At 44.8% G+C, this 23098-nt stretch overlaps 1 protein-coding gene across 1 annotated transcript in view; it reads left to right on the top strand.

Annotated features, from left to right (window-relative positions):
• The first annotated feature begins 293 nt into the window (after positions 1 to 293).
• LOC144699151 (leucine rich adaptor protein 1-like) overlaps positions 294 to 23098 on the top strand; it is a 41537-nt gene continuing 18732 nt past the window's right edge. Inside the window, exon 1 of the mRNA XM_078570547.1 lies at positions 294 to 1066. Within this exon, the coding sequence (XP_078426673.1) occupies positions 860 to 1066 (207 nt within the window). The 5' untranslated portion in view covers positions 294 to 859. The remainder of the gene's footprint in view (positions 1067 to 23098) is intronic.

The following is a 23098-nucleotide window of genomic DNA, read 5'->3' as shown; positions in this document are numbered from 1 at the left end:
TCAACCCTACATAAAGCCGGGTTATTACGTTTCATTTGGCACCGTGCATAGCCAATCTAGTTCACAGTTCTCAGTCCGAAATAGCTCACGTTTGTTGAAAGTTCTGTTTCGAGCCACACATTAGGATGGTAAGCCTTCAGAATGACAGTGCTACTGGTTAGCAGCAAAGCGGAAAGCTTTCCAAAGCGCATCAGACAATGGCCATTGATGCAAATGCAGCTCTGCGATCCAGCTTGTCATAAACAGAGGCTGGAAATAAGGACTTCTAGATTTTTGTTTTTATGAAAGTAAAAGAGCGTTGTTCTACTCTGCGGATTACGGTAAAGAGGTTGGTTCACCTGTAGCTTTACTCTGGTGTTTCTGGTCGGGAGGTGGGAGAGAGGCAGACGCCAAGGTCAGCTCTCACAGCCAGTTGTTTGAAACTTCCATCTCCAGCAGCCGGCTCACTGGCTATTTGTTTTATCGCTCTGCTTTCAGAGTGCATTAATTCAGAAGCTCCTGGAAAAAGGAATGTCTGAAAGAACAGTTATTGTACTTTTGCTTTGGATGCCAACTGTTCCTTAACCAGCTGAATCTTGTCCTCGATCAAGCGAGACAATTTCGACTTGTCACCTCTGAGGAGCCGCTGACCGCGTACATCGCAGCCCGATGATCATTACACATAGGATGTAATTTATTCTGTTTTGTTGCCAGTCCAAATTGTCTGAAGCCATCAGATAAATGCTGATGTGATTATTGCCGTGTGGACTCTGTCTCAAAGTCTCTTCATTTTCACGATTAGTTTTTTTTTAAAGTTTAATTTTTTAAAGTTGCCACTTATAATAATTCAGTTTTGTACAATTATCTGCCTTTTGCGAGGATGGAGGAGTGTGTTCTGCCGGAGTTAAAGGAAATAGAGACCAAGATGGGACGCAAGATTCCCGAAAGCCTGCTGCGATCACTGAGAGAGGATCAGCTGGGCCGGCACAAAGACGATAAAGTAACTCTTTCTACCTCAGGCACATTGAGTGACTCCAGCACGTTGCAGAGGCTGGAGACCAAGATTCAGATATTGAAGCTAGAGATGGTAAGTGTTGGAGCACATGTGAGGTTAACTGGACAATGTGCAGTGCCTGTGAGTTGATGTCAGCGAATGTACTTAGGAAGAAATGCACGGGTGCACTTTGAATAAACTTTTGTTCGAAAGTCCACCACAGTCCAAGCGCAAACTGCAACCTGCTCATTGGTGCTACTATTCAATAAGGCATAAGGCGGAAGCGAAATGTTAGAAACTTAAAGGTGTGATGTGGATGCAAAAAAAAAATTCTCAATATATAATTATGAGGAAAATGATTTACTGACGTGCCTTAAATTATTTTTTTGGATTTTTTGGTGGGGGAGGGGGAGGGGCCACATACTTTTTTGGTCACAAGTTAGATAATTTCCTAACAGAAACTATCCTGTGTGTTTCTCGAAATTTTCATTTGTTTGGATTTTTTAAAGCGAATGGCCTTTTTATTTGATAAAGCAAAGCAAGCTTTCCTTGCCATCTTAAATATAAAAAAAACTGTTCCTTTGAAGAGCATGTTTTTACAGAAAAAAGTATTTAAGATAAGGAACAAGACAGAGTAAAATGGAATAATTTTACAGTTTGGGTATTCAGAGTTATTGTTAATAGTTCAATCGTACAAGCCTGATGCACAGTGAAGCTCCTGATAGTTTAAAGGATCTGACTTAACTCCCAAATTCAGCAGAGGTCCAATTAATTTTGTGGTTTCTGCATAACAGATTTGTGCTTTGAATTCATAGTCATAAAATTGTCCAGCCTCAAGCTAACATCAGTCTGGCTAGGTTTGAACTGAAATCTTAAAAAACAAAGAACAAAAACAATTTGCATTTATATAGCACCTTTAATGTTATAAAATGTCCCAAGCTGCTTCATGGGTGTTTTGCAGCAAAAGTTGACACCTAGGCAAATAAGGTGATATCAGAGCACATGTCAAAAAACAAAGCATCTTAATGGAGGAAAGAGAGACAGAATGTCAGAGAGGTTTAGGGAGGGGTTCCCTGAGCTTGGGGCCTTGGTAGCTGAAGCCATAGCCACCAATGATGAAACAGTTAAAATTGGGGATGCTCAAGAGGCCAGAATTAGATGAGCAGATATCTTGGAGAGTTGTCAAACTGGAGGAGGTTACAGAGAGAGGGAGGGGTGAAGCCATGGAAGTATTTGAAACTAAAGATGTAAATTTTAAAATCAAGGCGTTGCTTTACTGAGAGCCAGTCTAAGTCAGAGAGCACAGGAGTAACGGACGAACCGAACTCGGTGCAAGTTAGCACATGTGCAGCAGAGCTTTGTATAACCTAAAATTTACTAAGGGTAGAATGCCGGCCAGAGTGCCTTGGAATCATTATATCTAGAGGTAACTAAAGCATGGATGAAGGTTTCAGCAGCAGGCAAGCTAAGGTAGGGACAGAGTCAGGTGATGTTACAGAGGAGAAAATAGGCACTCTTAGTGCTGGCACAGATAAGTCGTCAGAAGTTCGTCTCGGGGTCAAATATGACACCAAAGTTTTGAGCAGTCTGGTTCAACCTCAATCTGTTACCAGGGAGATGGATGGAGTTAGTAGCTAGGGAACAGAGTTTGTCACGTGACCAAAAACAATGGCTTCAGATTTCCCACTATTTAATTGGAGGAAATTTCTGCTCATCCAGTACTGGATGTCGGAAAAGCAGGCTGATAATTTAGAGACAATAGAGGGGTCAACAGAGGTCGTGGGGAGGTATTGCTGAGTGTCATGAGTGTATATGTGGAAAATAACACTGTGCTTTTGGATGACGTCATTGAGGGGTTGCATGTAGATGAGAGGGAGCCAAGGATAGGTCTTTGGGGCACCAAAGGTAATGGTGAGCGTGCGGGAAGATAAGCAATCGCTGGTGATTCCCTGGCTATGATTAGGTCAATGAGGATAGAACCAAGTGAGTACAGTTCCACACACCTTCGGGAAGAGCTGTCGGAGAGGCAGACCTGTGGGAGATACACGGAGTGGGGAGAGAATAAATACAGCCTGGGGAGTGCGGCCTACATCACTCACCTTCGGGAAGAGCAGTCGGAGAGATGGACCTGTCAACTGCTCAGAACCGGCCCACGCTGAGTTTCAAACGGAGAGTGAGAAACAACAAATTGTGACATCACAGGAAAGAAGAAATTTGATTGGTTGGGGAAGAAGCTAGCTGTTTGATGAGTGTCTGGTGACTATCTATCTAGTGAGTACTTAAGGCTTATTCTATTCCTAAGGCTTAGAATAAAGTAGGAACAGTACTTTTTGGTAAGGTTTATTAAGTAGGACTTAAAAGTTTAAGGTTAAGGCATGGCAGGACAGCTCAGCTAGGCTGAATGCCCGTCCTGTGGCATGTGGGCAGTCGTGGACACTTCATGTGACCCAGACGAGCCCATGTGCAGGAAGTGTCACCGGCTGCACAAGCTTGAGCTCCCCGTATCAGAGCTTGAGCAGCAGCTGGAGTCACTGAGGTGCATCTGTAAGGCAGAGAACTACGTGGATAGCACGTTCAGAGAGGTGGTCACACCATAAGTTAGGGACAAGCAGGCAGATAGGGAATGCGTGACCGACAGGCACTCCAAGAGAAACAGGCAGGTAGTGCAGGAGTACCCAGAGGTCCAGCTCACTAACTGGTTTTCCATTCTGGATATCAGTTAGGGCGATGGATCCTTGGGAGAATGCAGCAAGAACCAAGCCCGTGGCACCATGGGTGGCCCAGCTGTACAGAAGGGGAGGAAGAAGAGCAGAAGGGCAGTACTGATTGGGGATTCTTTAGTTAGGGGAGCAGACAGGCATTTCTGCAGCTGTCAGTGTGACTCCAGGATGGTTTGTTGCCTCCCTAGTGCTCGGGTCAAGTATGTCACAGAACGGCTGCAGGACATTCTTGTCGGAGAGGGCGAACAGTCGTGTTCCACATTGGTACTAACCACATAGGTAGGAAGGGGGATGTGGTTCTACAATTGGAATTTAGGGAGTGAGTAGAAAATGAGCAAGCAGGACCTCTAAAATAGTAATCTCTGGATTACTCCGTGTGCCACGTGCAAGTGAGTACAGATGTAGGAAGACAAGACAGATGAATGTGTGGCTGGAAAGATGGTGCAGGAGGGAGGGCTTTAGCTTCCTGGGACACTGGGACAGGCCTTAGGGGAGATGGCACCTGTATAAGCCGGATGGGTTGCACCTGAACTGAGCCAGGACTGAGTTCCTTGCGGGTCATTGCTAGTGCTGTTGGGGAGGGTTTAAACGACCTCAGCAGGGGTGTGGCAATCAGAAGAGAATATTAGAAAGTAATACTAGGGTGCATGGAATGTTGGGAGAGGCAGATAGCACTAAAATAGAGAATAGTAAGTTAATAGATGGAGTCGTAGTAAGGGAGCAAGTAATGAAGTCTAAATCAGGGTTACACTGCATGTATGTGAATGCATGGAGTATAGTTAATAAAATTGGGGAGTTACAGGCACAGATTGCCTTTGTTGGATTAGGGTGTCGTGGCGATAACGAAGACCTGGTTTAAGGAAGGTCAGGTCTGGGTGCTAAACCTTCCTGGTTACAAAGTGTTCAGTAAGATAGCAAAGGGAAAAAAGGAGAAGGGAAAGAGGATGTGTCAGAGGATTCATAGACAGAGTCGATTTGGCTAGAGCTAAGGAATAAGAAGGAGATTACATTGATCGGTGTAATATATAGACCACCAGCTAGCGGGAAGGATATAGAGGAACAAATCTGCTAGCAAATTACAGAGAGGTGTAAACATCATAGAGTAGTTATAATGGGGGACATTAATTACCCGTATATAGTCTGGGATAGTGGTAGTGTAAGGGGCAGTGAAGGACAAGCGTTCCTAGATTGTATTCAGGTAAATTTCCTACAGCAGTATGTGTTCAGTCCAACAAGAAAGGAGGCACTGCTAGATCTGGTTCTTGGGAATGAGTTGGGCCAAGTAGATCAAGTGACAGCAGGGGAACATTTAGGGGACAGTGATCATTGTATCATAAGGTTTAGGATTATGATGGAAAATGATATTGGTCAATCCAGAGTAAGAATAATCAACTGGTGGGGAGCAGATTTCAATGGGGCAAGAAAGGAGCTGGACCAGATAGACTGGAACCAAAGGTTACTGGGAAAAATAGTAGCTGAACATTGGGCTACCTTAAAAGAGGAGATGGTTTGGGCACAGTCCAGGTGTGTTCCCTCAAAAGGAAAGGGTAGGACAAGCAAATCCAGAGCTTCCTGGATGACAAAGGAGGTAGAAATTAAGTTAAAGAAGAAAAAGTGTGCTTATGACAGGTGTCAGGTAGCAAATACAATTGAGAACCAAGTTGAATACAGAAGGTTCAGAAGGGATGTGAAAAAGCAAATACAAGAAGCAAAAAGGGATTGTGAAAAAAGATTGGCAGCTAACATAAAAGGAAATCCCAAAGTATTCTATAAGCACATCAATAGTAAAAGGGTGGGGGTAAAAGGAGGAGTAGGGCCGAGTAGGGACCAAAAAGGGGACTTACACATAGAGGCAACAGGCATGGCTGAGGTGTTAAATCAATACTTTACATCTGTCTTTACCTATGAGGTAGATGCTGCCCGGGCCATGGTGACAGAGGAGGAAACTCAGTCAATAGAAGGGTTTAAAATTGATAAGGAAGAGATATTGGATAAGCTGTCAGTACTTAAAGTTGATAAGGCACCGGGACCAGATGAGATGCATCGAAGAATATTTAAAGAAGTGAGAGTGGAAATTGCAGAGGCACTGGCAATAATCTTTCAATATTCCCTGGATTCGGGGAGGTGCTGGAGGACAGGAGAATTGCAAACATTATGCCCTTGTTCAAAAAAGGTTGTAAAGATCTGCCTTGCAATTACAGACCAGTCAGTTTAAATTCGGTGGTGGAGAAACTTCTAGAAACAATTATTCAGGATAGAATTAATAGTCACATGGAAAAATTTGGATTGATTCGGAAGAGTCAGCGTGGATTTGTTAAAGAAAAATTGTATCTAACTAATTTGCTGGAGTTTTTTGAAAAAGTAACAGAGATGGCCGATGAGGGCAAGGCTGTTGATGTGGTGTATATGGACTACCAAAAGGCATTTGATACAGTGCCACACAACAGACTGGTGAAGAAAGTTATAGGTCATGCAATAAAAGGAACAGTAGCAACATGGATACAAAATTGGCTGAGAAATAGGAAACAGAGAAGAATGGTTAATATAAAAACAAAAAGCTAAAAGCTACTGCGGATGCTGGAAATCCAAAACAAAACAAAAACAGAATTACCTGGAAAAACTCAGCAAGTCTGGCAGCATCGGCGGAGAAGAAATCAGTCAACGTTTCGAGCCTTCATGGCCCTTCGGCAGAATGCAGCATAGTTTCAACAAGGGAGAAATATAAATTGGTTTAAGGTGGGTGGTGGGGGGGGGAAGAGACACATTGAGGGTGTGGTGTGAGCAGATAATAATCAAAAGATGTCACAGACAAAAGGGTCAAAGAGGTGTTGAAGGTGGTGGTCTTTGAGAAAAGTGCTAATTAAGAATGGAAAACAGGATATTCAAAGTACAGCTCTAGTGGGGGTGGGGTGGAAAGACTAAAGGTTTTAGTTTTAGATTTAAAAATAATGGAAATAGGTGGGGAAAGAAGAATCTATATAAATTATTGAAAAAAAAGCGGGTGGGGGGGGGAAAGAAACGGGGTGGGGATGGGGGGAGGGGGAGTTTAAGATCTAAAGTTGTTGAATTCAATATTCAGCCCAGAGGGCTGTAAAATGCCTAGTCGGAAGATGAGGTGCTGTTCCTCCAGTTTGCGTTGGGCTTCACTGGAACAATGCAGCAAGCCAAGGACAGACATGTTGGCAAGAGAACAGGGTGGAGTGTTAAAATGGCAAGCGACAGGGAGGTTTGGGTCTTTCTTGCGGACAGACCGCAGGTGTTCTGCAAAACGGTCGCCCAGTTTGCGTTTGGTCTCTCCAATGTAGAGGAGACCGCATTGGGAGCAACGAATGCAGTAGACTAAGTTAGGGGAAATGCAAGTGAAATGCTGCTTCACTTGAAAGGAGTGTTTGGGCCCTTGGACGGTGAGGAGAGAGGAAGTGAAGTGGCAGGTGTTGCATCTTCTGCGTGGGCATGGGGAGGTGCCATAAGTGGGGGTTGAGGAGTAGGGGGTGATGGAGGAGTGGACCAGGGTGTCCCGGAGGGAACGATCCCTACGGAATGCCGTCAAGGGGGGTGAAGGGAAGATGTGTTTGGTGGTGGCATCATGCTGGAGTTGGCGGAAATGGCGGAGGATGATCCTTTGAATGCGGAGGCTGGTGGGGTGATAAGTGAGGACAAGGGGGACCCTATCATGTTTCTGGGAAGGAGGAGAAGGCGTGAGGGAGGATGCGCAGGATATGGGCCGGACACGGTTGAGGGCCCTGTCAACGACCGTGGATGGAAAACCTCGGTTAAGGAAGAAGGAGGACATGTCAGAGGAGCTAATAGGTATTTTTCAGACTGGAAGAAGGTTTGTAGTGGAGTTCCCCAGGGATCGGTATTGGGACCCTTGCTTTTCCTGATATATATAAATGATCTAGATCTTGGTGTGCAAGGGACACAAAACTTAGGAGAATTGTAAACTGTGAGGAGGAGAGTGTAGAACTTCAAAAGGACATTGACACATTGGTGGAATGGGCAGATAGGTGGTAGATGAAGTTCAACGTGGAGAAGTGTGAGGTGATACACTTTGGTACAAAGAACATGGAGAAACAGTATAAAATAAAGGGTACTATTCTAAAGGGTGTGCAGGAGCAGAGAGAACTGGGGCTATATGTACATGAGTCACTAAAGGTGGCGGACGGGTAGAGAGAGCTGTTTCTAAAGCATACATTATTCTAGGCTTCATTAATAGGGGCATAGAGCACAAGAGCAAGGATGTTATGATGAACTTATGTAAGACACTGGTTAGACCTCAGCTGGAGTATTGTGTACAGTTCTGGGCGCCACACTATAGGAAGGATGTGAAAGCATTGGGGAGAGTGCAGAAGAGGTTTACGAGAATGGTTCCAAGGATGAGACACTTCAGTTATGAGGAAAGATTGGAGAAGTTGGGACTGTTTTCCTTGGAGAGGAGATGGCTGAGAGGAGACTTGATAAAAGTTTTCAAAATCATGAGGGGTCTGGACAGAGTAGATAGGGAGAAACTGTTCCCACTCGTAAACAGATCAAAAACCAGAGGGCACAGTTTTAAAGCGTTTTGCAAAAGAAGCAAATGTGAGGTGAGAAAATACTTTTTCAAACAGCGAGTAGTTAGGGTTTGGAATGCACTGCCTGGAAGTGTGGTGGAGGCAGATTCAATTGAGGCATTCAAGAGGGCATTGGATGATTATCTAAATAGAAACAATGTGCAGGGTTACGGGGAAAAGGCAGGAGATTGGCACTAAATTAAAATGCCCAGAGAGCCGGTGCAGACACAATGGGCCAAATGGCCTCCTTCTACACCATAACAATTCTGTGATTCTGTGACAAGCAAGAACAAATGTATTTATATAGTGTCTTTCATATTCATTTCCTTAGAACTTCTGAAAGTGCATCACAGTCAATAATTTAATTTTGAATAGCACTGTTTTTACAGTCAAATTGTTGTTTTGTAACTATGTAAATTCACAGTGTTATCCACTTCTTCCATTTTTTGACATATGCTACTGTAGTTATAAGGCTCCTTTGTATCAATCTGAGGCAGCTTCAGATTCGTGCTGATTCAAAAGTAGCAGGATGATTTTGAAGTTGTGTTCTGGCCTAGCTCCTGAATGCCCTAGAGCCTTGAGTAGGTAGTCTCACTCTGGTGTGAGTTCACATGGTGCAGTGTAATCCAGACCACTAGGAAACAGGGATATGCAGAGCTTTTGTGCAGCTCACCTTGGCACAATGTGCAATATAACTGAAGGTTGTGATTCATCACAAAGTTACCCAATCAAATGTTTAATGTGTTGGTTCTGATCTCAGATAAATAGCTCCATCTGTTATTTAATAGAACATTTTTGTTGTTGTGAGAAAAATAATCATATTATCTTTACAATATTAACTTAGTTAACAACAGCAAACATGGATTCAGATAGACCAATTTTCTTGACATTTTGAGGAAGGGATACCCAAGTGGACTGTAGTAAGCCACATAAACTGATGTACCTTGACTTCCTAATGGCATTTAAAGAAGTTTCACATAGAAGTCTAACTGTTAAACTTAATGCTGAAGTTATTCAGGGTAAATCTTGGGTATGGTCGAATGATAACAAAACAGTGGCACTTGTTCAAGGAATTGCGTCAATGTGGAGAAGTACAGAGTGGGGTGACTCAGGGATTGGTATTGAACCATTACTGTTTCCAACTTACATCAATGGCTTCTACTTAGAAATGCAATACCAACTGGTCAAATTTGCTGATGGACAAACCTAGATGGGCAGTGGTGTCAGAGAAGGTATATCAGGAAGTAAAGAATAAGATGGAAAAAATACGAACATGGACAGAACACCATCAGTTGAAATGTAAAGGTTACAAATACTGTACATATTACAGGAAAATGGGAAAACATACTCTGTGAACATTGTTGAAATAGCTAAGAATGAACTGAAAGACACCCAAAAGTATTAGTCTTCTTGACACTCAACATAGAGTCATAGAAGGAGACCATTCAGCCCATGATGTGTGAGCTGGCTTTTTGAAAGAGCTATCCAATTAGTCCCACTCCCCTCCCCTTTCCTCAGGACCCTGAATAGTTTCCATTCCAAATATTTATCCAATTCCCATTTGAAAGTTAGTGTTGAATCTCCTACCATCATGCTTTCAGTCAGTGCTTTTCAGTTCATAATGAACCACAAAGCAACATAACATATCAATTCAACAATGCAAAATAGCAATCAAAAGCGCCTTTGCAACACATACACCACTGATTTTGATGCAAATTTCCAGGAAATTCCTTGTTGTTGCATTTTAAAAAGAAAATCGTGACTTTATGGTAAAGAAATATCGAGAACCCAGAGGACAACGATTTAAGGTGATTACAAAAGAAGCAATGGCAACATGAAGAAAAGCTTTTTGATGCAGTAAGTGGTTGGAATTTGGAATGCATCGCCTAAGAGTATGGTGGAGGCAGATTCAACCTGGATCTTCAAAAGGGAATTGGGTAATTATCTGAGAGAAAAACAAAATGAAGGGCTACAGGGAAAAGGTGGAAGATTGGGACTAGGTGAGTTGCTCTTGTAAAGAACCAGCACAGACATGACTGACTGAATGGCCTCCATTTGTGCTGTAACCATTCTACAGTTCTAAGATAATTATGATAGAAAAGCATAATGACACTGTGTTTTACTGCCGCTCCATGAGGAGTCTGGATAGAGCGGATCGGGAGAAACTGTTCCCATTGGTGGAAGGGTCGAGAACCAGAGGACACTGACTTAAGGCAATTGTCAAATGAGCCAGAGGTGACATCGGGAAAAGCTATATTTCACAGTGAGCGGTAAGGATCTGGAATGTACTGCCCAAGAGTAGGCTGTGACAAATTCAATTGTGACTTTCAAAAGGGAATTGGATAATTATCTGAACAGAACAGATTTGCAGGCCTAGTGGAAAAGGTGGGGGAGTGGGTTTAGCTGTATTCTTACAGAGAGCCGACATGAACACAACAGGCCGAGTGGCCACCCTCTGTGCTGTAACCATACTATAATTTTATGAAAAGGAGTGGTCTAAGGCTAGCCTTGATATTCTCTCCTGATTGATTGAAAGTAATTTGGTAACATGTTTCCAAAATGGATAAGCACCTCACACCCATTTTGCAGGGAAGATTTTGATTTGTTTTTAGCTGTAAACAATTAACAAATTGAATAGAATATGAGAAAGTAAAGAGCAGTCCAGCTTTTGCATTAGAAGCTGTAGCTTTGGAAAAAAGGCCCAGAGAAAGGCTGACCCAAATTTCAGATGCAGAAAAGGTATTCTGTTACGAAGGCAACTCACTGGAGTGGGGGCCCAGTAGTATGTCCAATAGACTTTATATCATCATTCGAAAATAAGTTTTGCCAATTGAACTAAGCAAATATGGTCATAATTGTTCCTCTCCATCTGCACCTTACACTAAAGACACAGATTCCTCTACCATGCAAGTTGATAGAAGGTATTGTGAGTTAACTACCATAAAAGTAGTGCTCAGATCATGGATGCCATTAAACTTGAGAGATATGCATGCCTAACTTGCATTTGTAACACCCTCTAAATGGAAAATAATGTTCCCTTTATTCCTCTAATGATAATCCTGAGCCCCTATGCCTCTTTGTTACAGTCTTTGATGGGTATTAAACATACTGATTAAAGTAAGTTTGAACAGATTCAGTTCAGATCCCATTGAATGTAAATCATAGCACAAAATATTAATTGAGCAATCATACTTGGAGAAGTCATAAAGATTGCTTATTTTGGGAAACAAAAAAGTTGATGCTAGATGAAGAATATAAAGATTTAGAGACATAGTACTCTGACTGATCCAAGTCAGTGGTTTTGCTTCTGGGACCCCTTCCCATGTTACAAAAATTCCAGGGGCCCATGTAACATTGTACGTTTTCAGTATAAAATTTAGTAATGCAATTAAGCACATATATTTAATGTTTTTGTTTAACTTAATGTAAAATTTTCAGTTGGTGCTAAGCAAGAATTCTGTCAAGACAGGGTGGTATCTTTAACAAGCACACACGCATGTCATGTTTTATGTCACCCGGGTCAGTTATGCTTAAGTTAGTAGGCTGTCTCTGGGAGGCGGGCGGGCTGTCCTTGGGTGATGGGTGGACTGTCACTGAAGCTGGTAGAGTTCTGATGAGATTGATGGTATTGACAACCGTACCAGCTTCTCCACCTGCCGGTTACAAGCATGCCAAGCAAAACACGCCTGCTGAGGCTGGACATCATCACCTTGGCAACCTAGCACTGGATCAATGACTAGGAAGCATTGAGGCCAAGCAGCGGTTTCCCGTTCCTCACATCCTGTGCAGGACAGGGACCGGGAACTAAAATGACACTGTGCTGGTGTCGTTCGGTGACTTGGGGCTGGAGGGTAAAACTCTGACTACTGTAAACATCAGAGTGCACTGTTAAATTTACTTCAAATTGTCTGTGCATTGGAGATGGAGCTATGGGCAGAATCCTTGAAAACTTTGTGTGGACCTTTGAAAAGCTGCAGAACCACGGGTAGTGACACCACTCTGGACTACTACCAGAAATATATACTCTCCATTACTTATCAAGTGTGTGTAGGGAATAATTGAAATTGATTGTGTTACATTTCACCTAGCGACATTGGAGTTGTTGATAGATGCAAAATATTAATTTTTTTCTTCTGCCGGACTAGCAATCTTCATCAGGATGAGCAAGAAAAAATATCCTTGACTGGACTCAGAAACTAACAAAATGAAGACAGTCTAAATGTTATACAGCGCTACCCTCTTTTTTTCCCCTAAAGCATATAATAAAACTATCAGGACATGACTGGCAGGTTCTAGCATTGAGGTGTAGAAGAACATGCAATATCAAATTCCTTGATACGGTGTTCACTTTTAAATAGAGCTAACTCAAACTAAATAATTACTATTGGGACTGTCTCCAGGAGCAAATAGGGCTTTTATTCAAACAGTAAAGATTCAGTAACAACTCAAGTTATAGGCCCTGGATCTAGTCCACTGACATTGGTTAATATCTTGTTTACAAATGCTGGTGTTAAGAAATCAGACAAAAACTTACTTTAAAGATATAAGGCTAGGATGGACTAAGAATCCTTTACAAGAAATCAGGGAATTATGGCTGTCTTAGGCAAACCAGTTTTTAGTTACATCTAGCATTGCACCAAATTACCTAAATGTCTTCTGAACAGAGTTCAAGAACAGACAAGTAGTGTTTACTGAAAAAATAAAACATTAGGATAAGCTTCGGTTCTGGCTTGAGGCAGTTTTAATATGCAAAACCACTGATGTCTCCAATTTACATCTGAATCACAACCATTTAACCGTCAGACAGGCAAATAAAATGACATCATAATTGACCAATTTGGGTCAGTTTATTACCTTTATTCCAAAGCCTCTTTGATTCTTTATCTGAGTTCTAGCACCAATGAGCATTATGAAAACTATTAACAAAAACTCAAAAGATAATTTGAAAGAAACACTTCCATTTATATTGCACTTAACCACCGATATCTCAAAGTGCTTTACCGCTAATGCAGTTCTTTTTGGTTACTGTTGGAATGTTGGAAATGCAGCAACTAATTTGGACTCAGCAAACTCCCACAAGCAGCAATGTGAAAATGACCTGTTTTTTAATAATCTGTTTCTTGTAACGAAAACAGAAAGTGCTACAAAATCTCAGCAGGTCTGGCAGCATCTGTGGAGAGAGAAATAGAGTTAACGTTTTGAGTCCAATATGACTTCTTCGGAACTCAAACACCTCTGACACCTATGACAGTGCAGTGCTCTCTCAGTATTGCACTGGAATATCCATCTTGATTTTTATGCTCTAGCCCTGAAGTAGGACTCGAGTGCGAAGCCTTGTAATTCAGAGGCAAGCGTGCCATGACTGACACACAAAGTGAATGAAAACTTTCCACTGAAAATATGCTAATGATTTATCACACAAGCTGAGATTTTATAGACACTGTCATGTTATTATTCAAGAATGCTATTGTCTTCGGTGGTGGCTGTCCCTCCATTGAGGATGAAGTCTACTTGAGTTTCTGCCATGGGTCTTCATGTCACTGAACAGGCCAACTCTTGACCCACAGATCTTTTGACACATGGGACAGAATTTCCCATGAGGGAATGGGATCCAAAGTGCAGGATTTGCTTCCTTTTCTTTCCTTCTCTGCCACTGCTCTGTCTCATCGTTAAAGTGTGTAGGCTCAAAACTTGATGCATAATGAAAAAATTGTTGTCATTTTGAATGATAGGTAGCAAGCTCAAACCAATCATCAATGTAAATGGTTCTGCACTTCAAAGAGAGCTTCAGAGTGTCTTTGTAGCATTTTCTTTGCCTTCCCTGAAATGCTGGCCATTTGAGAGTTGAGCAAATGGGGCCTGGCTGGGGAGATGCTTTTTCGAACACGTCCATTGTTGTTCATTTTGCAGGAGTTTTGCCTGAATGCTTGTGGAGCTGGCTTCAAGAAGGACACTAGCACACTAGCATTTGTTTGATGGTTTGATGGTTCTCCCATTGAATCTGGAAGATGTGGCGGGAGTATTGCTGGTGGAATTTCTCTCACGCTCTTATGTGTCATTGATACATAGTCCAGGTCTTGCTGTAGTACAGGAGTTGGGTGACAACAACTGCTCTGCACACTCGGGCCAGGATTTTGCCCTCATCGGACGGGCTCGTCAAGGGCGAGCAGGAGCAGTCGGGAAGCTGACCACCGCCCGCGATCGGGACCCGCCCAACGTGAAACGCGTACTGCAGCGCTCAGTGCTGCCTGTGTGAGGTGGAGGGGCAGGGGGGGCGGGGGGGGGGGGGGGGGGGGGGCGGGGGGGAGGGGGTGGGGTGGGGGGGTGGTAGGAGGCCAAGCTGGGAACTTTGTGCCTGTGTACACAGGAATAGCTCCCTGAGGCTCAGAGTTGCCTCAGGGAGATGAAGATTTTGAAAAATAAAAAAGAGAGAATTTAAAAATGTTAATAACATGTCCTCTCATGTGACTCTGTCATATGAGCAGAGCTATTTTAGAAATTAGTTTAAAAATCTTTTATTTTTTTAATGGTGGATCGAAACCTCATCCCACCTATGGATGAGGTTTCGCAAAAAATCCAAAGGCTGCTTGGCTTTTTCGCCTTCCCGTCAACCGTAAGGTTGGACTGGCAGTAAAAAATTTAATTCAATTAGAATTGAATTTGGTCTGCATTTAGTCTCCCAAATATAGACAAAACTGCATTGTGCGCAGCCAATACAGTAGACTCAGTTGAAAGAAGTACAAGGAAATCACTGCCTGACCTTGAAGGTGTGTTTGGAGCCTTGGATGGTGAGGAGAAAGGAGGTAAAAGGGCAGGTGTTATAGTCCTGTGTTTTCATGGGATGGTGCCTTGGGAAGGGGACGGGAGTGTTGGAGGTGATTGAGAAATGGACCAGGGTGTCATGGGGTGAATGAGCCCTATGGAATGCCAAAAGGGCGTGGAGGGGAAGATGTGTTGATGGTGGCATCACATCGAAAGTGACTGAAATGGCGGAAGATGATCTGTTTAATATGGAGGCTGGTGGGTAGGAGATAAGAACAAGGGAAACCCTATCATGATTCTGGGGGAAAGAGGAAGGGATGAGAGCAGAAGTGCGGGAAATGGGTTGGACATGGTTGAGGGCCCTGTCAACCATGGTGGGGGGAATCCTCCGTTGAGGAAAAACGAAGACATATCAGAAGCATTGGAATGGGAGGTTGCATCATCATAATAGATGTGAAAAAGATAAAGAAACTGGGAGAATGGAATGGAATCCATACAGGGTGCAGAGTGTGAGGAGGCTAAGGTAGCTGTGGAGGTCTGTGAGCTTATAATGAATATTTGTTGATAGCCATTCCCAGAAATCGAGACAGAGAAGTCGAGCACTTAATGGCCAGGATTTTTTGGATGGTGGAGTTTCCCTTCCCAACATCCGTGGAGTCATCGGTAAACACATTGTTGCCGGTATGCCCATATACTTCAAAGAGCGTTAGTTGGCAGGAGGTAGGTCCCCAGAACCTAGGTTCTGGGAGTCCAGGACCAGAAAAGTGGGAGGGTCTGAGGGTGGGAAGGGGTGCTGAGACCCAAGAGCAGATGTGAGGGGATGGGGGGAAAGTGTTGGTGGTGAGGCCGGAGTGGGAGGAGGCACAGGCAGGGACCAGGCCTTTTTTGGAAGGTGCCCAATGTTAAATGGAGGCCATTGATGGAGGCACCATCCCCTTCCTGCCTCCCTCCTACCCCCAACTTCCTGCCCGAGGCCTGAGCAGGGTCACTTGTTGGGCTTCCCCCTGCCCATGAACTCGTCCCGCCAGCCTGAAAATTGAGGCCGGGTGGGAATCGGCTTTAAGCAGTCATTCATTGGCAACGTAAGGGCCTCGATTGGGGCAAGAACAGCGGGGATGGTGGGTGACGGCCTTGGCCTCACAGTGACCACCTCTGTAGGTGGCACTGCCAAGCTGCTGGCTCTCTCTGATTGGGCCATCAGCTTAGAGAGATGGTCTCGGCGGCAGGTAAAATAGTTTCTGCAGTCCCACTGCCCAATGGTGTGGGCTTGGGACACGCATTTACTCCTGATGAAGGAACCTGCGGTCTGACAGTATTATTCTGACCATGGGTTTAGATTTTAACTTGTGCTGTGTAAAATGGCTAAACACTCCATGTACACCTAGCCCTCCTTCATACTGAAATGTTGAACAGATGTGAAAGCTGGCAAAATTAATTGTCCTATTGCTATTCAGTAGCCCAATGTTAGAAGTGCAGAGAAGAACAGTACCAAGCTCAGCAGTGATGTTCCACGTAATTGTGTATTCTAGTGGCTATTATCATGGCTCACCTCTGTTTAACTTGGGAAAGGTACTGGAGAGTGGCTATTGCTTGTGCAATCATATTGCAATTAATCCACAACAAAGAGTATATGTCTTCACCAGAAAGGTGGCAAAGAGGGCAGGGAAGGAGCTTCAATTAAAAAAACCAGAATTTTTTTTTATAAGTGCACTTTCCTGTATCCACACAAAGTGCAGCATGCAGAAGTCTAGCAAATTCACACCATGCTGTGCAATGGCTAACAGCAAGTGCTGCTCGAGTCTCACTAGGCAATCTTGTGATGTTTGTCAATGTACTATTCATTCTGTCTAATTTATTAATTAAAAAAAAACTGTGTTTCTTTCTGACAACAAAAAATAACCATAGGGTTTGGTGGGCAGCACCTGTAATTTTGTGATACTAAGTATTAATCTTCATTTGGATAGAACCAAAGAACCTGAGACCTTGCCAACATGCAATTACATCTTGGCTAGTATTGTAATATGCCATGAGAAGGATAATATTGGGTTGGATTTTATGCCCCCCCTCACTGGGCATGTTTTTGGCAGAGAACATATGCGTTGGTAGCCCACTGCCTTCCTGCCCACCACCGACCCAGTCTCCATAACACGGTGATGGGTAAGGCACCCACTAGCCCGCCTGCCTTTAGGCTCATTGAGGCCCTTAAGTGGCCAATTTTTTCCTATTAAGACCCTCAATCCAGTCAACTGCCATAATACACTGGGCAGTGAAAGGCGTGCGAGAGTGAGAAGGCCATTTTCTCAACCAAGTTATTGAAAAGGTGGGAAGAAAGGGAGTGTACATCCTTTGGGGGGTGCCCTATCCGCCTTGGGGGTACCCCCCTTAAGATCGTAATATCCCTTTGTGCCTCCCCTACTGGCCTCCAAAACCTGCCTCCCTCACTAAGGTGCCTGATCCCTCACTGCCCAAAATGCCTATCATTTACCAGGGTCTGGTCTCCATGCTTTTCTTGGGACTACTTGTAGTCCACTACTGAGTTCTGGCGCTGCTGGGACTGCAAGAGCTGCTGACTGGACTTCCTTCCACAGAGAGGTGGAAGTCCCACTCGCAGGTACTCAAGCCCACTCTCAGTGTGTTATTGCTGCGGGGCAGCCTTATTTAAAGTCAGTCAGTTTAGGACCAACGTTTCTAACGGGTGGGGTGAGCAACCCCTGAAGAAAGACAAATGCATAAACAAAAATAATGCTACTTAAAAGACTGCAATGGTTTCCCATAAATTATACTCTAAAACATCTTAACTTGGCTGTATGTGTGTGTGAATATCTTGTTACTTGATTAAACATGTAATCAATTATTCAGCTCATTATTTAGTAGATTAAGAATACAACCATATTAGAAACTTTAAAACTCTCAGGAAGCTTGACACAAATCTTTCAACTTCATATGTGACGCATTTATTAAGAACATAAGAAACATAGATTGAGAAAATAAGAACAGAAAATGCTGGAAAAACTCAGCAGGTCTGGCAGCATTTGTGGAGAGGGAAAGAGAGTTAATGTTTCGAGTCCGTAAGACTCTTCTTCCGAGCTAAAGCTAAATAGATTGAGAAAACACTATCAAGCCCATAAACTACATATAATCCTTACACTCCACCCTACCATGAACTCTACCACACCTCTCTGATAGGAGGTTCTGCACAAAACCTCACTGCCAAATATAGTCAGGTGAAGTTCCAGAACACTCATCCATCCTCACATCTCCACTGGAACGCTGCCATCAATAGAATATAATCTTCTTTCTCCGGCAGCAGAGCAACCATTCTGTCTTGCGGAGCACTTAATTATCCAGATTTTACATTGATACTGTGGCATGCCTCAGCTCTGGTGCAGGAGAAACAAAGATATTTCTTTGCATATCTGTTTCAAAATGTCTAACAAAGAGAGACCAATTATTTAAATTAATATTCACTACAAAGCCATAATGCCCATCCTTGCACCTCTTCTTCTTCAGAGATAACCCTGCATTATGTAACACATTCTCCGACAGCTGTTGTTGTGTTGTAGAAAGGCGATATCAGTAAATGCACAGTAGAAAATATAATGAGTTCCAAGTACATTTTATGTGAGATATCAGAACAGGAGCATTTATCACAGCTTCTAAGTGCTGTATTTCAAGCCTGACTAGGGAGGCTTACTAGACAATGCATTACTTTAAAAATGGCAGTTGTCTCTAAAGAATCAGTGAATCATCTCCACACTCAGAGGATGCAGTGACGAGAAATGTGATGATAATGTTACAATGTCAAACATGGGTAGATTCACAAACTCACTAATTTATTTAAGTTTCTCCCCTGAACACACTTGACTAACGAAGGGGTACACTTTCAGTGGCTCTGAAGAAGAGTCATTTGGACTTGAAATATTAACACTGGCTGGAGTTTTCCGGCCCCATCGGCATTGGGCATCATAGCGGGCAGAGAAGGGAAAATACGGTGGGAAGGCCAAAAATCGGTATTACGCCGTCATAAAACCAGTTTGTGATCATCTGCTCCAGCCACTGCCAGACACCGGGAATGTCTTTAATGTATTTGCGCCTGATTATAAGCCCTGCTCGTTGGAATAATCCCCCCACGTCAAATTTACTGCATACGTCGGCGTGACTTCAGAACGTATGCTTCGTGACTGCCTTTAAAAGGTGTGCACCTGGTGACCTGAACTTCAAGGGGAACTCGGAGGTGAGAGCACACAACCGTGCGCAATGCTCGTGAGCATCGCCTGTAGGACATCAAGGAAGAGGCGCCGCGCGTTCGCCGAGGACACAGGCAAGTTGCTTTATCCCAGCTGGCTTTCAGTGTGGTGCCTGGACAAGGGCTTCAGTGTGGGTCAGGCCGGGAGGGTGGGGGGTAGGGGCAGAGGTGGGGGGCAAGGCAGCACAGATGGACTGAAGGAAAGACTTAAGCACATGCCAGGGGGTGGAGTAAGTGGAGGTGGGGGGGTGGTGGGGGAAGCAGCCACACATTTGGAAAAACTTGTCAAAAGTAAGCATTCTTCCACAGTTGAAACCGTTCAGCTGCCGGTCCATTGACATGCTTGGAGCCAGGCCTCTGAAGTTTTTCTGCCCACTCAAACAACACAAAAACACGAAAGCTCCACCAAATGCTCCAGTACTTTTCTCTCCTAGGGCACAGACTGTAAATTAATGTGAATTTAAGGGGGCAGCAGAGCAATTGGCCAACCGGGCAGGTATTAAAGGTGGCCATGACACAGTCACTGGTGGAGTTGCTCAGAGCCCCTTGCAACGTCTTTATTAAGGTTTGGACCAGTATCCCTCATGGTTCAAACTAACAGCGCAGACTTGCAGTGCGGATTAGGAGAATGCCTACACCTGAGCTGAGGAACACAGCATGCAGTCCAGTGGGTGAAGCTGCTGCCAATGGGTCAAGTGAAGTGGACTGGGATGGAGGTGTGTGGGGTTTAGGACAGCCAATGAGCACACTACACACTGGCCTTCCAAGTGGTGGCCAGCACTGTCCTACATGCGTGAAGGGGCCTTCAGGCTTAACCAAGAGAAATGCTTAGGACACATACATATACTGACCCACATATCTCTCTCTTTGATCCTGCAGGAGGAGAACATCAGGATCATGGAGCCTGGTGATTTAGCCGTATGTCTCATGGCTTACAGAGAGCAGAGAAGAAGAAGAAGAGTACGGCGGAGGCGCCTGGCTTAGAAAAGGGAGGAGCATCTCCCTCAAGATGAAGGGGCAGTAGGGCCTGCAGCGCATGCAGCTGAAGATCCGCAGTGAGCCGTCGCTCATAGGCGCCTCACTAGAACCAGGTTCTACAGACGGTACCTTCATTCCTGCAGATGACTGAGAACCAGTGTAGCTGAAGACTGGACATGTCTAGGGAACTGGTCAGTCACATATGCCACTTGCTGCAGGATTTGGTGCCACGGGGGCATGGAGTGCATCCACTGCCAGTGACCATGAAAGTGACCGCAGCACTTAATATTTATACCAGTGTTTCCTTTCCGGGCTCCAGAGATGACCTGTGTGGGATCTTGCAAGCCTCCATGCACAAGTATATCCAGGAGGTCACAGACACCTTTGTTGTAAAGGCACAGAACTTTGTGCATTTCTCCTGGGATCAGGAAAGCCAGGAAACAAAAGCGCTTATGCAGATCTCAGGTTTTCCACAGGTGCAGGGTGCCATTAACTGTACTCACTTGGCGCTTAGATCTCCGTCGCAACAAATAGTCAACTGCATCAACCGCAAGGGCTTCCATTCGCTGAATGTGCAGCTGGTGTGCGACCACTCATCCTGCAGGTCTGCACAGGAATCCCAGGGAGCGTCCACGACTCCTACAAGCAAGTCTCAGATCCCTGACATCTTCCAGGGTCGAGAGAGGCTGTTGGGTTGGCTATTCACGGAGAAGGGTTACCCATAGAGAGTGGCTGATGACGCCCATGCGCCTACCTCAGACTGCAGCAGAGCGCCCGTACAATGAGGCTCATGCTGTGACCCGGACTATGGTGGGAGTCTGGAACTCACTGCCTGAAAGGGTGTTTGAGTCAGAAACTCTCGTAATACTTAAGAAGTATTTAGATATTCACTTGTGTTGCCATAGCCTCCAGGGCTATGGGCCAAGCGCTGCAAAATGAGTTTAGTGTAGTCAGATGTTTATTAAATGGCGTGGACACGATGGGCCAAATGGTGTCCTCCTGTGCTATGAGCCAAATTATAGGCATTTTGAAAATGAGGTTCCCATGCCTTGAAAGGTTTGGTGGAGCACTGCAATACAGTCCCCAGAGGGTGTTGTGCATTATTGTCACTTGCTGCACGCTCCACAACCTGGTGCTGCAAAGGGGGGAGGACCTGGCTGAGGAGGAGATGGAGGAGCTGACGTTTCCTCTGATGAAGATGACGTCGAAGGGTATGACGGTGATGAGGTCCTCAAAGGTGAGGATGCTGGTGATGAAGCCACTGCACTGGCCAGAGGAGGCAGGCGTGCTTGGGAAGCCATCGTAGCCACAAGATTCGTGGAAGATAATGACAAGATGCAGTGAGGACAGTCCTGACAACCTCACCTTGCATCTGTGAATGTTTGTCTCCTGTGTGACTGATGGCAGTGCACATACCCTCAATACTCATGCTCATGCCATGGAGATGCAGCAGAGGGCCTAATAGTCACTAGATTCCAAGAGGAGGATGATGATTACATGCAGTGAGGACAGTCCATAGATCTTCACATAGTCTCTGTGAATGTCTGACTCCTGTCTGGCTGAGGGCAGCTTGCTTGCACTCTGTGATCAGGGTCATGGAGATACAGCCATGAAACTTTAAATGCATCTGATCCTTTGTCAGCCTAGAGTACCTGACCCCTTCAGGAGCACAGCATCGCCAGTCACAGATGCTGAAGAGATGGGGGCCAGCCCCACATCAAAGGTGCTGAGAGCATAGGAGACAATGACGGAACTCTATGATGCCTGTTCACTACATTCTGGCAGCAATGACAAGCACCATCAAGGTGCAGGCATCACTAATGTGTCCAGTGAGTGTGAAGCCATCACTTTGGTCTGAAGGTTACAAATTACACAGGGAAGAGGCCCTGGACTGAGACACCTGCCTTTATCTTGTGCAGGAACCAAGGTTTCACATCTGAGTGACACAAACACTACTCATCACAACAAGGAGCCATAGGCAGGGAGACATTCTTGTTACTTTATTTACGATAGTGAATATTAAATACAAATGATTAACAACCGTGCCCAGGCTGTGCAACTACATCTTCTTAACCTTCCTAACCCTGCTGCTACGTCTTGGTGCTCCCCTGGCATATACATCAGAGGTGGAGGCAGCCGGCTGACTGCTATGCCCTTCAGTGATCACCTTGGTGGGCGTCCTCTGGAGGGCCGAGACCTGGAGGTCTCCCCGCCTGCTTTTGTGGCAGTGGCACCTTTCTTGGCCTGTGGAGCTAGAGCTGCTGGGGTCACAGGAAGAAGGGATTCGGATGGGCCGGACATTCCCAGAGTCACCTGAGTGGATGGACTTGGGGTGTGCACCTGCTGATCCTCATCCCTATAGATGCCTGTTGGCCCCTGACTGACTCCTTGAGGAGAAGGGGAAGCTGGAGTGAAATCGAGCTGTGTTGCAACTCTCTCGCATTGATACTGCTGGAGGCCAACTATGGCATCAGCGATGGAGTTGAGCCCATGCAGCAGTGCAGAACCGATGTCTTGGTTGTTGAACTTGGTGCATTGGCATGCTGAAGGCGGATGGACTCCTCCATCGTGCCTTGCAATCTGAGGAGTGCAGCAGACTTCCCTTCCTGATGTTCCCGAGCTTGCCTTTGTAACTCCAGCAACTGAGGTATAACCAAGTCCAGAGGCTCCTTATCTGACTTAGTAGATTTCTGGTCTCCAGCAGTCCTCTGAGTGCCGGAAACCTGGAAAGTCCCTGCCTCCGCCTGCTGTGGATCAGACAGTGCGATGTGCTCACCAGATTGTGACCCAGAGGCCACTCTAAAACAAGGTCCCACCGAGGTGTGTGCCTCTGCGCTGGTGGAGGGTGTGGGCACTGGGATGGGACTTC

This window comes from Cetorhinus maximus, chromosome 2 (assembly GCF_964194155.1).
Source record: "Cetorhinus maximus chromosome 2, sCetMax3.hap1.1, whole genome shotgun sequence".
NCBI lineage: Eukaryota > Metazoa > Chordata > Chondrichthyes > Lamniformes > Cetorhinidae > Cetorhinus > Cetorhinus maximus.
This window is presented reverse-complemented; position numbering and strand designations above follow the sequence as displayed.